The sequence below is a fragment of the Anguilla rostrata genome, chromosome 9 (genome assembly GCF_018555375.3).
Source record: "Anguilla rostrata isolate EN2019 chromosome 9, ASM1855537v3, whole genome shotgun sequence".
NCBI lineage: Eukaryota > Metazoa > Chordata > Actinopteri > Anguilliformes > Anguillidae > Anguilla > Anguilla rostrata.
Window position 1 is genome coordinate 27,220,974 of NC_057941.1, and position 13,106 is coordinate 27,234,079.

The following is a 13,106-nucleotide window of genomic DNA, read 5'->3' on the forward strand; positions in this document are numbered from 1 at the left end:
TCCGTACATATTCACAGTTGTAACCCAAGTCGCAGGACGCAAAATAGCCGTTAGGAAAGCAGTTTGAAATTATTAAGCAATGTCTGCACCATTGCTTTTAATGGGTCGTGATGAGAAAATTCCGAGCGTGTTGCTTGTCTTAAAGTTGATACTGTAAATAAGACTGTAGACTGTATTAATATAACTACATGTATGAAGTTGGTTTTATACATTTAGAAAGTTTATTATGTGTATTTTTTTACAGGACTTACATTTAAATAGGTAACGATGTCCAGCTATCTCTAATAAATATGAAGTAAATACACTACCAGTGAAGGTGGTCGATACACGTGAAAGACCAAAGAGCTTTTTAAACTTAACCCTGATACCCCAGAAGGAAAAACTCAAAGCTCAGATGTTCTGGGTAGAGCAGAAGATCTTAGATAGGTAGCAGAGGTGTATGCGAGTGAGACAGGGCTTTTTTTTGGGGGGGGGGGGGGTTTGTTTGTAATGACAAGCAGTCCCATGGAGCGGCTGGCAGACAGAGAATTGGGGGGGGTACTGAGATAATGATGGTTTCATCACCTTCGGCATTCTCCAGCAACACGGCTGCAAAACAACCCCCCGCTGCCACACACGCCCCAAGTGAGTGGGAGGGGCTTCCTCTTTCTGAGCATGAGCTTGCCTCCTTCCTCCCCAGTGCAGCCAAAACACCTCTGCTCCCTCTAACGGCGCAAAACCTTAGCGTCGCCAGCTAAAGTACGGACATGCGGGTTGGCAACATTTGGCTCGCTGACAGAAGTTACCGCGAGGAAGTCGTAGCGTTCAAAGTTCAGAGGAACCAGCCCCCCAAACCCATGTCTCCTGGCAACTGAGAAAACAAACAAGCACACGAGCGCATGCGCGAGTGCAGCCCGGATGAGAGCATGTGGACATGCGGGAGGCTGCAGGAGTGATGCGACGGGACCGAGACTGCGCATTGCGCAAGCATCAGCGTACTGCGCTGATGACCATGCTCTGCATGCTGCTCAGGCTTCCGGACAGGGCCGGCCTCCCGCCCAGTGAACACAGTGAGTCACCGCGTGTCACAGCACTGTCTGCAGCTCACTGAGACAATCTCACTGGATGTTGGGTGGGTCGAACGTCTTACATACGCTATATGACCAAAAGCATGGCTGTTTCTCATGGTTTGGGCTAGACCAGTGTTTCTCAACCCTGGTCCTGGGGACCCACTGCCCTGCATGTTTTAGATGTCTCCCTGCTACAGCACACCTGATTCAAATGAATGGGTCGTTATCAGGCTTCTGCAGAGCTTGATGACAGGGCAGGGCAATGTTGGATGTCTGGTGTCCACATACTTCTGTCCATGTAGTGTATATGTAACACCGGTCTTACAGCTGGTTGGGAATGAACTGTATGCTTTCAGCATTTCATTAGCCATGGGTCACTGGAAGGGGTGGAACGCTTACGGAAATGCTATGCATTGCAAAATATAGTAAATATACAGAAAATATAACAATACGCATATTTCACTGCAATTCATTTTCACTAAATGCCTGGCTGAAAGAGACAATAATTACTATATTTGCCCAAATATTGTGAAGTGTTGCCATAACGTTTACAATAACAATAATTCATTTGAATATATTGCAGTATATTCAGTGACAGTAAGGCAAGCAGATTGAGTGCTAAGATGAGGCAAATCTCAAGTAAAACCTGATGGTCACGTATTATAGCTGTTCCCCAGTCCTCCCATCATGTCCTGTACTGCCCATCATCCCCTGCAGTGGAGATGTGGGTAAGACTAGGTACTCAGACAATGGCTTGCGTGCGTGAGGATGGGGTGCGGGCGACTCACATGTGGGGAGAAACCTCGTAGAAGTTGACGCCCCTGTATCGTTCCATGTGCTGCTTACTGTAGATCTCCAGCTCCTTGTACGGGTTCACTGACACCAGAACCGACCCGATATAGGTCTGAAACGGCACAAACGGAAGACCGGTTGCTCAGGGGACAGTGTGTGTGCACGCCTGAATACACACAAACACACATAATGCATGCACAACACGCGCACACACACACACACATAACATGAACACACAAAATGCACATGCGCACACAAACACACACACATACGCACATAATGCACACACACTCACTCAACTTTCACAAATCAGCCTCTATCTTAGGTTGCGTAATCACACTCCCATAAGAGCAGCTAAGTGTCTCAGGTAGCACAGTCTCATACACACTCTGATACAGAAACACAGAAGCAATTAGCGTCTCAGTTAGCATAGCATCAAACACACCCCCATACAGAAACGTAACTGCAGTTAGTGTCTGAGGCAGGATAACCTCACACACAGTATCACAGGAGCTGGTGTTTCGCAGAAGCAGCAGGAGGCCTTACGTAGATGAGGTTCTCCTTGAACCTCTTGCGTAGGTTCTCGATGAAGGCCGCCTCGCTAGTGTAGTTCTCCAGGAGGACGAAGTCCTGCACCCCCACCCGGTCCCTGGCTGTCAGCGCACTCTCCATCATCGCGCGCACCCCCTCCGTGCTCACCGCCTGCAACCAGAGATCACAGGTCAAAGGTTAAAGGTCAGGAGACCCACGGTTAAACTGCCCCACACTACTTCTCCCAGTGAGCTGCAAACCAGGGAGAACGCCCTGGAATTGAACAAAAGCACATCCCATCATACACATCCTAAAATACCACAGGTCCCAGACATATGAAGCAGATGAGGAAGTAGAACTGCCTGCATGCTGTATTGAATGCTCCTAAACAAGCTTTAATGATTCAGTGTTCAAAGTGCAATGTTTAACATGTACCATTACATTAGTATGCACCAAAAATATGAATCCACAAGCACCCCGCACCCCCCCCCCCTCCCAACCATATCCCTGCCAGGTGAAATTTGAAATAAACAGGATGTGGTTTAAAACAAAGAATACCTAGAAGCGAAAATAGTAATGCTCGAGAACCTCACGGCCAGCTGCCTCGACATCACCCACCCAGCTATCACCTCATACTCCATTTCCATCTCCCTCCATTTCGCTCCTCCTCTAGCAGAGCTCCAGCTATCACCCCTCCCTCATACTTCAACTCCGTCTCCCTCCATTCCTCTCCTCCCCTAGTAGAGCTCTTCCTGAGCCTAGAACACAGCCGTACACACAACACTCGAGGCTAACGCTCTTTCCAGTTCAGCACCAGTGTGTACACAAACTGGGCGATGGCGCCCAGCGCAACACGACGCTAGCACAAAAAGCGCATCCGAGAACTCAGGGCTGGGGCTCAATTCCTTTTCAGTTCCGCCAAATCATGAAATCAACTGAAAATTAAATTCATTGACCAAAAAATAAGCAGGGATCATCACAGGAATTTTTCAATTCATGAATTTAACTCCAAATTATTCCCTTAATTGGCTGACGTGAAATGGAACTGACCCCCAAAATAACAATCAAAATACTATAAAAAGTCGTCGTCAGTGGTCGAGACGAAGAATATGCAAGTTTTAGAAAGTCTTATGGAACTTTACTTTCATAATGTCAGGACAATATTCCTGGACGAAGGCAATTAAAGAAAAGGAGAAACTACCACCGCCGTAGCACTGAAAGCCCCACCCATCCCGCAAATGAAAAAGAAATACAGCAGAGCATGCAGTATTCTAAAGATACAGCTCAGACCGTCACCTGCTCCAGGTGCTTTCCCAGAAAGCCGTTCTCCACAATGGACGAATGGGTTTTGTGCAAAAGATTACGAAGGTTGTTTAAATCCATGGCTCCGGGCTGATCTGATCTTTCTCCGCACTAACTAGTGAAGCCCGAAACTGTGGTCCGGACAGTTATGTGGATGAATGTGTGTGCGAGCAATCACATGTACACACGCGCGCACACACACACACACAATAATATGAACGCTGTGTTCTGTGTCGGTCTGTGTGTGCGTGAGAGGAGGCGGGTGTAGATGAGCGTGCGCTAGGTTACCGGTTTTTACATGGACAGACACACACACACACAGCTGCTACCTGCACTGTTGTTGTGTTATTGATGCGGTACTGAGCACTCCAGGGAAAGGATGAGTGCTTTAGACAGTGTTTTAATTAATGCCACCTGCACAGGTGAAATGAACATGCCTGCAAGCGCACACAGCGGATGTGCCTGCGTGCACAAGTTTGTGTGTGTGTGTGTGTGCGCGCACGTGTGTGTGTATGGAATGTACACGTGTGTGTGAAGGGTGTATGTGCATATGTGTGTGTGGGGTGTGTGCGTGTATGTGTGAGAGTGTGTGTGTGTAGGTTTGGCATGTGTGCTTTTGTGCATACGTGTGTTTGTGTGTGCGGCATGTATGCGAGTGAGTGTGAAGGGTGTGTGTGCGCATGTGTGTGAGTGTGTGGGGTGTGTGCATGTATGTGTGTGAGTGTGTGTGTGTAGGTTTGGCATGTAGTGTGTGCTTTTGTGCATACGTGCATTTGTGTGTGCGGGTAGGCATGTTTGTGGGTGTGTTCCCATAAAGAATGATGGACGATAATAATGATGATCAGAGGAAGACAATGTCATGGAAAAGGAGCCGAGAAGGCCAATGTGAGAGTATCAGGGCCTAAAGTTGGTCCATATAAGAAGGAAGGAGAGAGTAAGACTAACATGGGCCAATAATAGTAGTTTTCAAAGAAAAGAGAGAGTAAAACTGAGTAACATGGGCCAAAGATGGTTGTTTTTAAAGAAAGAAGAGTTGCAGTAAAGAATGGCTCAATAATGTTGGCCCCACTGCACTCAAGTCTTTCCAAAAACAACCGCTGCACCCCCCTCTCCCTTACTTGTGCATGAATGTGTGCGTATATTTGTATCTGAGCTCTATTGCGTCTGTGAATACCTGTGCAAATGATTGTGTTTGACCAGCATAAACATGCACGCATGAGCGTGATTAACTCAGTCAACATGCATGTAGTCAAGAGAGAGAACTTTTTTTGTTTTTTTTTTTAACAGAAAGGTTTCACTACCAAACTATATCCGCCGACCGCAGAGCCTGTTTCTAGCGTCTCAGCCGCTCAGCCGAGGTTACCCTGACATTTCCTCTCGCTGTGTGCATGTGTGCGATCCCAGCACACGCATACTTGTGGTATGCATTCCTCACGCTAGTTATTACTACTGAGTCCTTTAACAGATGCTTCTACCCACGCAGTAGGTGAGATACAGCTTGTACTTATACCAGGCTTTTCCTCAGGGTTTAAAATAGGCCTTGGGGGCAAGGAGTTCCTGCCGGTGTCTGATTCCTACACAGCACAAAGTGTTAAATCATCTCTGGTTGAGTAATTTTTACTCTGATGTGTTATCCCATTTGGACTCATATAAAGTCACATTTTGATTTAAATTAATGTGCATTTTACTTTGCAGCAATTCCAGAGCACAGCAACGTAATCATCGTTTACTTTACAAATGTTATCAAAGCTGGTTTCACACTAACAGTCCCGAAAAGCATAAACATCGGTAAAACGTGTTTCAGATTTGGATTATGCAAGATCGTTTTTCTCTCACTCCACGCTGATGCGTCTGCAGAACCGCAGGCATGGCCAGGCGTCCAGTATCATCAGCTAACGGTGGAATATTAGCAATGACCTTTTCATGCATCCCTTTACTTACATGTAAACAGGCAATAGGGGCACGTCAGTCTGTGCCAGTTTACAGAAAATTCCAAGCCTGTGCACTATAACGTGTTGCTAATCAACACCTGTGCGACTGTCTGTCGGGTTCAGTGTTGGAGCAAACTAAGACTGGAGTCTGTTTGTCTCAGCTGTGAAACTGCAGCGAGGCCCACAGGACATGCAGAAAAGGTTTTAAAAACTCCACTAATTTAGCCAAACAGATCACTTCGAATCAATGTTTTCATTACAAGTCAACCAAAATAGAGAAAAAGGCTAATGATGTTCACAGACAACTGAATGATTTACAGTGATGTACATACTGCAATTCACTGTAAGAGAACTGTGGATGCACTTAACATGCAAACGGCCTGCACAGAACACAGCTGACCGGGACATCGACAACCTGTGAGAAGAGGCCATCCTCGTATATGACGGATTACCAACTCTCTGTGTGTGTGTGTGTGTCTGTGTGTGTGTGTGTGTGTGTGTGTGAGATTCACACACCCAGACAAGTCATTTTGAAGGATGGGGAATTACATTTTATGAGTTGGACTAACTGATAACCAGACCACTCGCATTCTTTCACACGACAGTCTGCCAGCCAGCACACAATGAGACTGGGAAACGGACTTGCAGGCGCTCGATCAACCAGAGCAGTCGCTACAGCGCACTGAGGCGGGGGACTGCCTACCCACGGAAACCTCCCCCCTTCCCTTCCAAAGTGAAGCTTCAGCCAATCACGCGCCACGCTGTGTGGGGCGTGTAATAATCAGCACAAGACAGTCAGGATTATGTCTGCACCATCACTTCCCTTATACAAAGTGCTTCAGCTGGATCCACCAATCATGAGGCCCAGGGTAGGACTCAGGAGGAGTTCTGACTGGGTGAGGTAAGTCAGTGACTGACAGTGCTCAGCAAATAAAGAAACAGAGAGACTGCGGCCAGTAGCTCCTCTGGGTGACATACAGGGTCCGGGAGGCTTCACTTGATCATGGGGTCTGTGTTTCATTGCTCTGCAGCGACCCCTGCTGGTCGATCGGGGTGCCCGTGGACTGCACGCCAAAGCCACATATGAAAGGTCTTCATCCCAGCTCGGGCTCTGCGTGAGCTTGGCTTCGTGCTGCACTGTGAAAAGAGCCAGGCTGGCGAGACCGTGTGTTTGGGAGGAGAACAGATGTCTTCACTCTCCTGAACTGGCGGCGGGGATCACGCACGAACGTGGCTGCAGTTACGAAGGGCTAATTGGACATTCCAAATCAGGGTGGGAACCGGACATACTCAGCCCCACGTTGGGCGCAAAAAAAAAGTGGTTTGCTGTGCTCGTCACTAGGCGGGGCCCACAAAGAGGTTCTGCTCAGGACATCAACTCAAAACACCTAAATTAGCATCGCTCCTGGAGCGCCAGCAAGGACTCTTTTCTTCCCCCTCGGTGTGTCCCTAAGTGACTCTGTTTCCAGTGTCCACTCTCGACGTCCTGAGCTGTCACTCCAATCATTGTCCCTCCCAGGCTCTCTGAGAAACAATGGAGCTGGCGTTCCTGGCGGGGTTTTGGGCCTCTGAGAAACACGGCGTTCTCTCAGGGCTCGTTAAGGCCTTGTTAAGCTCGTTAAGTGTGTGTGTGTGTGGGGGGGGTCCTTATCTCGCCATCTCTTTACAGTGCTCAATGGAACAAAACAACAAAAAAAAGAAACAACCTTTAAAAAAACAGCAAAACAACAGTGGAGCGGAGCCCAGGCTAGAGGCCGGAGGCAGACCTTTGGCCAGAGAGGAACCTCTTCTCCCACCGCTTCCCTCCCCAATCGCCATGCCCGCCCTCTCCATTACTTCATTGTTCCCCCATAGCCACCCGTACTTTTGGGCTTCCTGACCCCACCTCCTGTAAAGGATCTCCTCGACAGCGCGATGCCGTCAGGTTTTCCGAGAGCTCCGGCTCATAACAAAATGTTTTTGGGGGGGCGTGGGTCAGCCTTGGGACGGGCTCCCCACCCGCACATTCCTTTTCTGCCAACACCTCCCGCTACATGTAACTCCCCCTCTCTGCTTCCATACCCAGGTTTAACCACACAATCCACACAAAAACGCAGCGTATGCTAGCTTCCCATGGATCAATGTGGAAGGTTCTCTCGGCTATTCTTACTCTGTTGCCCTGAAATCCCTCTTTCAGACAAACACAGCCTCTGCCGGCAAACAGTCGGGGGGGGGGGGGGGAATTCAGTGTATCGTAATAAAAACATCCGTGAGCCCCCCCTCAGGCTAGGGTTTGGAATGTAACCTGGGAAAGCTGGGAAGAAGCAGGCAGGCTTGTTCACAGGTGTGATTTTTGCAAGTGAAATGATCCAGGAGGGACACTCTCCAATGCCAAGACAAGCAGGCAACACAGGTAAACGGCCTCTCAGCTAAAAGCTAAGGTTAAAATACCCCCTTCTGCCCCGTGATAGATTGGTGGCCTGTCCAGGGTTTATTCCCGCCTCTTGCCCAATGCATGCTGGGATAGGCTCCAGCACACCCCCGCGACCCTGCCCAGGATAAGTAGGTATAGATAATGGCTGGATGAATAGATGCCCTCCTTTCACAAACAGTTTTTTTGTTGATGGTATCCGACGCTACAATTTCTGTTGTGTTCGAAGAATAATTAAACAGAAACGTGACTAGGTGTAAACAGCCTGACAGTAAGTAGCCCGGATCAGCTGACAGAATCCACTTTTTGTAATAATTATTGATAGCAATGGGTATTTTTGACATAATTTTAATTAATGAAATTAACGTGGGTCAACTGTAGTACGCTTTGTCACACTTTCACAGTATTCTGTGCAACCTGCTAAGCGATCAATACAGCTCCCAGGAGTCTATGCCAGCTGCAGTCCTTATGGACGTCTAAGGGGGGAAGGCATCCTTGTGCGAGCAGACTGACTTTAACTTTCTGTTATAAAAATAGAAGTAGCAGGACATCAGCATTTGTCCTCTTACATAAACTTGCTCTTTAAGCATTTATCTTCTCAATAAACAAAATGAAAACATTAAGTTGTTTACGCAGAGAAAAGCGCCACTATCTTAAATTTGTTACGGAAAGTTCTGGCATGACCATTTTGGACAGAGACAACAGCTCTTTTAAACACGACGGCAAGAGGACGTGACCTCGCCCACGCTTTTTCCAGAGGACGCCCGTGTAGTTCTCATAATGTTTCAGTATAATACTGCATGCAGCTCACAATTCACTCAGACTTAAGGACGCAGAAAGAATATGTTCAGAACTCACCAAAGGGCATTTGTGAAACAAAAAAGCAAACCCTACTTAATGTTAATATGTCCGGGAATATTAAGGACAAATTCAGATGAAATCCAGGGCACTTTTATCCATCCTACTGTTGAGCCTGGGCTAGCGAGAGCCATGGCGTACACATCGGGAGCGGACCTCCGATAAGCCGCTGTACTAAAGCAACGTAGGCCCTGTACTAAAGCAACGTAGGCCCTGTACTAAAGCAACGTAGGCCCTGTACTAAAGCAACGTAGGCCCTGTACTAAAGCAACGTAGGCCCTGTACTAAAGCAACGTAGGCCCTGTACTAAAGCAACGTAGGCCCTGTACTAAAGCAACACAGGCCCTGTACTAAAGCAACGTAGGCCCTGTACTAAAGCAACGTAGGCCCTGTACTAAAGCAACGTAGGCCCTGTACTAAAGCAACGTAGGCCCTGTACTAAAGCAACGTAGGCCCTGTACTAAAGCAACGTAGGCCCTGTACTAAAGCAACGTAGGCCCTGTACTAAAGCAACGTAGGCCCTGTACTAAAGCAACGTAGGCCCTGTACTAAAGCAACGTAGGCCCTGTACTAAAGCAACTAGGCCCTGTACTAAAGCAACGTAGGCCCTGTACTAAAGCAACGTAGGCCTCTCGATACTAAAGCAACGTAGGCCCTGTACTAAAGCAACGTAGGCCCTGTACTAAAGCAACACAGGCCCTGTACTAAAGCAACGATGGCCCTGTACTAAGCAACAGGCCCTGTACTAAAGCACGTAGGCCCTGTACTAAGCAACGTAGGCCCTGTACTAAAGCAACAGGCCTGTACTAAGCAACGTAGGCCCTGTACTAAAGCACGTAGGCCCTGTACTAAAGCAACGCAGGCCCTGTACTAAAGCAACGTAGGCCCTGTACTAAAGCAACGTAGGCCCTGTACTAAAGCAAACCCACGAGCCGACGAGAAGCCCCAGAATGTCGCCAGCCAGCGCACCTCATGCCCATCGCCCAGTGCCGCTTGTCCACAGATAGCGACAGTAGCTGCGTTAGACCGTACAGTTATGCGGAACACCCAGGCATTCCTGTCCTGGGGAGCGCCGCGGAGGGCCGCTGGTGTGGGGCTTGGCACGGGCCGCTCGCTCCAGGCTCATCCGCGTCTTCCTTATAAGGCGTCCCTCAGCGCGCGGCCCTGCGGCACTCTCTCACCGCCGCGCAGTGAGCGATCGCCGCAGCGTCGCGCTGGCGAGGGCGGATTACATCACCGGGCCCATTCCCGTTCCAGTTCAGACCAATTAAGTGCAATTTCGGTTCGCTTGTCAAAACAATCCTCACTGAACAGTACGGGCATTTCCTTTGTTCAAGTCCCAGAAAGAATGTAAGTGTTGACTCAACAATGTCAGAATCCACACCGGTTAACCTGTGCTCTGTCAGTGTCAAATATACTCTTGTCAGGGTTGATTTTTGCACTATAATTATGAGATTATAATTATCATTTTAGCTTATTTCACTATAATTATGAGAAGTTCACTTCCTCTCCTGGATTGACTGAATAGAAATGGAATTGCCCTGGTGGCTCAGTAAATTCCAAGCACTATTCAGACTACTCAGAAGAGCAGTGTTAACTATTTAACCAGGGTATCGCCCTTTATCGGAGAAAGAACTGGAGATGAATGCACAACATAAATCTGTTGGAGGAAATTTGTGGCTGCCAATATGATCGAAAAGGGCTTGAAACTAAGCTAAAGCATAAGAAAATCCACATGGCAGATATGTACAGAAATACAGAAATATCAGGATACAATTCAAGTTATAAATTATTTTATAGGCACAGACAAACCACCTACAGTAGTTAACTGTCAAATAATATACCTTCACACTGAACAGAAGAATTAGCCACATAAATTGCCTTCAATTAGCACAAATAAGTTAATACGAAACTATTTCCAGGTCGAATTTCCAATAAAAACAGAAGAAGGTAAAATTTGAACTTCAGACAGGACGAAGCTTCCTGTTGCAAAATCTTTAAAACACAGGGAAATGGGATCTCCTTTTGCATTTGCATACATGGAAATAACACGCAGCAAAATATTTTACTCGTAGTGACGGCGAAGAGAATTCCACCAAAACAATCTACGGTTATCTCAGGCCTAATGAGGCTCCTCAGAGCAAAACAACGGCGTGAGGAGCGGCTGGGCTCGCGTCGCGCTCAGCTCTGCGCCGTGTCACAACGAGTTCTGGCTGTCGAGCAGCACCCGGCGCAGTGCGATCCCGTCCCCAGAACACCCCGGGTTTACCTCAGGTGACTGCGCCGGCGGCGGCAGCGCGGGGCGGCGGGGGTTCATAAAGCGCACGGTGCGAAGGCCGCGCTCGCTGCAGGCGCTACACGGGGTGGCCGCAGAAAGGAATTCACCGCCCGCCCAAGTGCGGGGTTAAAACAGACAGGTCTCTCAGTCCCACTGCTGCTTCCTGGGGTGCGACTTACCCCCGTGGTCCAGATTAGGCAACGCGGATTTTCCATATCCTCAGTAACTCTGCGGGCCACGTGCACTTGGTTTTATTGCTCACATATTCTCTGGCTACCACCTGTGGAACAGCGCGGCAGCGCTTTACGTGTGTGTGCTTATGGCGTACCCAAGTCCTCAGCCTCTGGCCCAGACATTCAGCTTCTGAGAAATCATTTCCTTATAAACCCGGAAAAGTCCCTCGCCAGTCCCATCCAGTCAGGGACATCGGGAGCAGTGGAAGCCAAGATCACAATGAATGTCACCTGACAGGAGTGACACACGCTTACAACAAATGCCCGACATTACATCTGTGGTTATGTTTTGAGCTTTGTGGTTTCAGGCCCAGGAATTGTACTTTCTTTTTTTTTTTTTTTTTGGCTCTGCTCCCTTGTCATTTCAAATGCGAGATGGAACGCAATCTTCAGCGACAGATAGGCAGAGTAAACAGCCGTCAGTCACTGTTAAGGCACAGCATTGACTAACACTGCACAAGCAGAGCTCATGAATACAAACTAATGACAGATGGACACTGCTGTCCCGCAAACAGAACCACACAGGAACAGGCACATATCAGGCGCCTGACAGCAAGCTAACACGCACGCACGCACGCACGCACGCACGCACGCACGCACGCACGCACACACACACTACACAAGACTGCACATACTGGCACTTTCAGACCATAAACACCCCTCGCAGTTTGCTCACCCCGACTCTTGCACTCTCACATTCCAAGAACATTAAAACTCTCTCCCTCCACATTTCTCCAATTTACCAGCCCAAAGAAGCTTGTGTCCAAACTCCTACTGCTTCCAGACACAGTAATACACACACACACACACACACACACAAACACACACACACAAACAAACACAAACACACACACACGCACACGCACAGCTCCAACACAAACAGAAAGAAAACGGCCCCATTGTGCAGAGTGAAGGTCTTACCGTGGCTCGGTACTTCATGATTCAGTCTGTTTTTTTCCCCTTTTTTCGTGCGCCTGATTTATGGCAATCTCTCCTTGAAAAAATCCACGTCAGGGAGATCACGCAGAGCCCATATTTATAACTCGGGTCCGTCCATGTGTGGGACAGACCCAGCTGCCCTAATCCGTCCCGTTTCTCCCAGTCCCTCCGCACGGAGGAAGCAGCGACTCTGAAGGGCGATACCCTCACGCACTCACGCACGCACACACTCCCCCTCCCAGCTACGCTAGGAGCAGCAGGATGAGTGACTCGCTCCTGCCCCACCCCCGACGTTCACGTTTTTTGCCGTGACAGGTAAGAGAAGAGCGGATTCGGACACCTCTCCCGCAACGCCCCGCCCCGTCTTTCATCCCCTCCTAAATCAGGCGGCGGGCAGGAAGCCGCCGCCGCGCCCGAGCGCCCCACATCTGGCCCAGAACACCGCTCGCACGGCACAACAGAAAAGCGGGGAAGAAGTAAGAAATGTGCCGTCTGCCCACGCAGAGTGTGAGAAGAAGGGCTGATGAAAGAGAGAGAGAGAGAAGGGGAAAGGAGGAATATGAAAGGCCTGGAAAAATCCACTAATAACCCATGACCATTAATATCTCCCGCAAAAAATGAAAACAAATGTCACAGGACTGAGGCCAAGTGCATTCCTTCTCTTCCTTCTGTGCCGTCTCTCTCCCTCGCTCTCTCTTGCACTCTCTCTCTTGCTCTCTCTCTCTCATACTCTGTCTCTCTACAAGTTTTCCAAGTTTTATAAGCTGCAGCAGATAAATAGCA

General features: G+C 48.6%; 1 protein-coding gene across 4 annotated transcripts in view; it reads right to left on the reverse strand.

The window, feature by feature from the left end:
* LOC135263443 (unconventional myosin-Ic-like) overlaps positions 1-13,106 on the reverse strand; it is a 67,912-nt gene that overhangs the window by 24,301 nt on the left and 30,505 nt on the right. For 3 of the 4 annotated variants that reach the window (XM_064351461.1, XM_064351462.1, XM_064351465.1), the window contains 2 exons: positions 2,388-2,543; positions 1,838-1,953 (listed from right to left, as the gene is read on the reverse strand). In XM_064351461.1, the coding sequence (XP_064207531.1) occupies positions 1,838-1,953; positions 2,388-2,543 (272 nt within the window). Of the gene's footprint in view, positions 1-1,837; positions 1,954-2,387; positions 2,544-12,305; positions 12,565-13,106 lie in introns of those variants that run through there. The other variant, XM_064351463.1, reaches the window with a different exon arrangement.